The following is a 5,000-nucleotide window of genomic DNA, read 5'->3' as shown; positions in this document are numbered from 1 at the left end:
AGGCCCCGCCCCCTTTTGGCAGGGCGTGCCGGTCGGTGACGTGTGTAGCGCCGAGGCGCTAACCCGGGGTGTGAGATACTGAGAGAGGGAGGGGGGGGTGGAGGGGCAGGGTGCCAGGTAAATGGGAGCGGCCCAGGGTGCAGAGAGACGCCCGGGCGCCGTGCCAGGGCCGTTCTTAGCTCCGCAGTGAGAAGCCGGAGAGCCAGACGGGGTCCTTGGCCCGGCCCTGGACCGACCGGCCGGCGGCGAGACTCGGGTCAGCGGGCTGGGCGAGGGGGGGGGGGGGGGCACGTCCCGCTGGGCCGTGGAGGTGAAAGAAAGATAGGAGGAGGTGGGGGGGGGTTGTTCTGCGCGGTCGGAGGGCTCCTCGAGAAAGGATATTGTCGGATTTGCAACGCTGAGGTCTGTCGGAGGCGGCCTTGTTTCCTCAGCCTGAGCAGAAGCACTGGAGCCGTTTGTTTCGCACCTCAGGGCTGTCTGCGGTCAGATGAACCCTGTCTTTAACTCCTGACTCTGTCTGCAACCCCTGCTTGTGTGCTCTGGTTTGATATATATATATTTATACAGGCCTTCAAGATTCTGTTCAGACCTGCTGATAAACACATGCTCTTGCTAAAGTTGGCCTGCTATTACGCCACGTTTGTAGAGGTATGCTGGTGTGCCTGTGCGCGTGTGCGTTCATGCTAAATTTACAGACGGTGACTAAGTGAGATGTGGGTTTTGTCGATGCTCACCGACGGGTCGATCAGAACGGTCGCTGTTCCACACCTGACGACGCGAGGCGAGCCTCGTCGTTCTCCGAGCTCGCGGCCTGAGGAGACGCGCGATCCGCTTCCCTCGTCCCAGCTAGCCTGCTAAACGCGGCGCCGCCGTCGCCACGTCGCGTTGGTGGTTTATTCCGGCCGTTGGATGTGCGGTACGTCAGAACGTACGAATGCACTGACGACAGGATAGCAGAGTCGCTGCCCGTCATTCACCACAGGCTCAAAACTCACTTCAGAAAGTACTACTAGGATTAGAGATCGACCGATATGCATTTTTTAGGGCCGATACCGATACCGATAATTGGCAAATTGAGGTGGCCGATAGCCGATATTTAAGGCCGATATTTAATATCACCAATTCACTTTTTTTTTCTTTTACAAAATGACAAGGAGAGATGCAAATAAAATAAAATATTTTATTTTGGTCTTCACCTGGGCACACATTTAACAGCTCTCATATACTGTATTACAAATGAATTAAAAATAAATAGGCCACAATTCCTCTCATGTCTCATGTTCTCATTCAACAAAATCTAATAAAATAAAATACATTTCAACTGAATGTTTTACAGGCTACAGTAGCTGAACGTTGCCATTTAGAACAGGGCAGGCTACTGCTCTGCTGAGAGTGAGACGGAACGCTGCTACTAATCATGAAACGTAACCAAGCATGCCCAGTGTAGTAAGGTGTTATCAGCCTAATACTCCCAATCTAAGATAACTAGGTTGTAGTGTAAGAAGCATAGCCTCTCAGCCTGCTCACCGCGGAGCTTGTTTCTTCTTTTTTCATATATTGCCCCCACTTCACTAAATACACGCTCACTAGGAACGGAAGAAGGTGGGGGACAGAGATATCTCCTCGCAAGAGGGGCGAGCAGGGGCAACTCTGCCTCGCTGATCTTCCACCACTCGAGTGGATCACTTTTATGGTCAATCACTGACTCTCGTAGGTACCGCTCTAGCTGCTCTTCCAGGCTGGCCCTGACACTAACCACTGCTGACCTGACGCCAAGCAAGGCATCATACATGTGATCAATGAGGTCACTCTTGATGACATAGTCTAAAAAAATATATAAGAAAAAAAGACAAAAACACACAGGTTAATATCCAATTAAACTACAGTCAAGTCACCACGTTTCAAGACATTTTTCCTGCCCGTTTAATTTAGTTTCTTAGCCTATTGCAGACACCTAAAAGAAAATAAAGACAATAGACCATTTTACTGTTGGTAAACAATTAAGTGTGCGCATTTTGGCAAAAAAAGAATGAACTCATTACAGCGATATGTAGGCAATTTCGAAACGGGATAATGACGTTCCATAGAAAAAGGTCTATATGAAACTACAGCAAACCACAACAATGTAGACTATTTCTCCAGTGGGAGCAGACTACAGAATTGTCCCTTTGACTGATTTTCAATGTTTTACTTTTCAACACAGCTGAATGTTTCATGACAGAATTGTAACATACTGCACACTTAGACAACAGTATATTAGAGTTGTCTGTTTAATTGAGCGATGCGTTTCGCTCGCTTCGTCATGCTCTCCTTTCGCATTGCTTCGATGAGCCTATAGAAGCAACATGCGAAACGCATCGCACAATTAAACAGGCCATCCTCAAATATAGACTACTGTTGTCTAAGTGTGCGGTATGTAACAATTTTCTTATGACTAGCTCTGGCTTTATACCTGCACCTTTGATATAGCCTACGCTGTGCACAGGCACCCTCTTTTTATCAGCTGAATGTATGTAGTTTACTATTTGTTTTCATTTGCATTCATGGGTGCTAATTAATAAACTATTTGACAACGGGAAGAGCAGAGTTGCATCCGACATCATATCGTTTTAGGCAACAAGTTGTGCGTAATAGCCTACAAGTGAATGAGCTCATCCAGCTCAATGGGATACGACCGCGTATCAGCAAGTGCCTCTCCGGAGAGGGAGATGGCAGAACAGCATGGGAGATTTCGCTGGTGCCAGTTATCGTTTTTGTTGTGGCGCAGAGTTACATTAATGTACATTAGGCCTACACCTTCATAAGAGTTCAATGATTTAACAGTTAATTCCGAACGTCCTTCTCCCCTCACTGCATCCGACATCATATCGTTTTAGGCAACAAGTTGTGCGTAATAGCCTACAAGTGAATAAGCTGATCCAGCTCAATGGGATACGACCGCGTATCAGCAAGTGCCGTAGGTGCCTCTCCGGAGAGGGAGATGGCAGAACAGCATGGGAGATTTCGCTGGTGCCATATCGTTTTTGTTGTGGCGCAGAGTTACATTAATGTACATTAGGCCTACACCTTCATAAGAGTTCAATTGATTTAACAGTTAATTCCGAACGTCCTTCCTCCCCTCACATCCATGCCTCTCAATGCGCTTCCGCTTTCCTATATGTCTAGAAGTGCATAGTTTTGCCTTGATTCAAATAGTCTTAAAATTCGATGTATATTACATCTTTATCAGACTGAATTAAATGTTTTTTTTAAGATCCTTCTCCCCTCTTTACAATGCGCTTTCATTGTCCACAAGTGGAAAAAAAGTCTAGACGTTGAGCTAGCCCGCTGAACCTGTCAGTTTTACCGCTCCATAAAATCTCCCGAGCTGGTGTAATTCCTCCGGTGGGCTACTTACTGACTCATGTTAAGTTAGCTAGCAGACCATTTCCTAATAAGGTGTAAAATGGCTGAGTGACTTTGATTTGAACTACAAGGATGGGAGAGCCGATTGGTGACGTTAGCTAGCTATCAGTCAGACTCAAGCCAAGGGAAAGTTCTAGCAACTAGCATAGCCTAGCTTGTTAAGGCTAGCTAACGTTAGTTGCATTACTTCCACGTTATTGGAGGCTGCCTATTATGAAAATCAATTTAACATGACAAAACTATTAATTTTCGGTGATTGTGTGCCTTAACTTACCGTTGGAAATGATGCAGTCTCCGAGTAGACCCTCCGCGATGTGCACGGCACGCTTCTTGCTCACCAACATTATATGGCTCTTTCGTAGTGACGCAATATCGGCCTTATAAAGCCGATAGCCGATATGACGCCAAAACGTGAATATCGGCCGTAATTATCGGCCGAGCCGATTATTGGTCGATCTCTAACTAGGATCCTCTCTCTTAAGCACCTATTGTGTTTATGTTTTGCTACTCATGCACTTTAGCTTTAGCACTAAATTATGCTCTTAGTCACTTGTTTACTGTACAAAGGAGATGCACTTGTGAGTTCTGGCGAGTAGCGGTACACTGACTACCTACGTTAAATGCAATTATTGTAAGTCGCTTTGGATAAAAGCGTCCGCTAAATGACTAATGTAACGTACAGCAGCCCGCTCCGAATGACCTCTGACCTCTCTCCGTCTCCCGCTAGGCGCCATCCTGGGGCGCTCTGAGACGCAGGAGTGCGTCTACTACAACTCCAGCTGGGAGAAGGAGCGCACCAACCGCAGCGGCATCGAGCCGTGCTACGGCGACAAGGACAAGCGTCTCCACTGCTTCGCCACCTGGAAGAACGTCTCGGGGGCCATCGAGATCGTCAAGCAGGGCTGCTGGCTGGACGATGTCAACTGCTACGACAGGTAATGCCAGGGCTCACGCTGCAGGATTTATGGGGCCGATTTAGCCCCGATTCACCCCTCCCGACAGTCGGAGGAGAAGTCTGGTCTGGAACGTTGGTCGGTACCGATGTTCGGCCCGGATTATCTTGTAATGTGAGGGGTTTACAGATCCAATCTTATATCCGATCTCGATCGGTTCGCAGACCCATCATGGCGGCCCCGATAATATCAAACATGTCTGATGTTTACATTATTATGTCACAACTTTACAAGTGAGACCAGTGCTTCGTTGTTTCTTCAGGCACGATAAAAGTGTGTGATGAGCCGTTATTTTCAAATGTTGTCGTGCTTGTTAGAGATTTGCAAAACGAAACATCTGTTAAGATTCTCCTTATATGTGCTATGCAACCCGTTTTCGAAATCGGTTAGGATTTTAAAATCCTCTAGTGTGAGCCCGGCATGAGGCACACTGCATGCTGGGGGAGGGTCAGGAAGGTTCATTCATTTACTGAGTCAGCAGCACAGCGCCCTGCAAACGCCACGTCATGCGTTTACCGTACAGGATATGTCCGATCCTTGCCTGTTCAGAAGGAACAGAGGACAAGAGGCGGAGTCTGGTCTGTAAGTCGATCCGCCGGCTGACAGCAACGCTCGCTAAAGAACGTTCTCGATGCCCCGAAC

General features: G+C 47.6%; 1 protein-coding gene across 1 annotated transcript in view; it reads left to right on the top strand.

Moving 5' to 3' along the window:
* Positions 1–5,000, top strand: part of LOC311322059 (activin receptor type-2A-like) — a gene marked incomplete at its 5' end in the record, with an annotated part of 26,840 nt that overhangs the window by 11,703 nt on the left and 10,137 nt on the right. Inside the window, one exon of the mRNA XM_084454070.1 lies at positions 4,133–4,340. Within this exon, the coding sequence (XP_084310196.1) occupies positions 4,133–4,340 (208 nt within the window). The remainder of the gene's footprint in view (positions 1–4,132; positions 4,341–5,000) is intronic.

Source organism: Borostomias antarcticus, assembly GCF_949987555.1.
Source record: "Borostomias antarcticus genome assembly, chromosome: 19".
NCBI lineage: Eukaryota > Metazoa > Chordata > Actinopteri > Stomiiformes > Stomiidae > Borostomias > Borostomias antarcticus.
The sequence above is the reverse complement of the archived record's forward strand: the minus strand, read 5'-3'. Positions and strand labels throughout refer to the sequence as shown.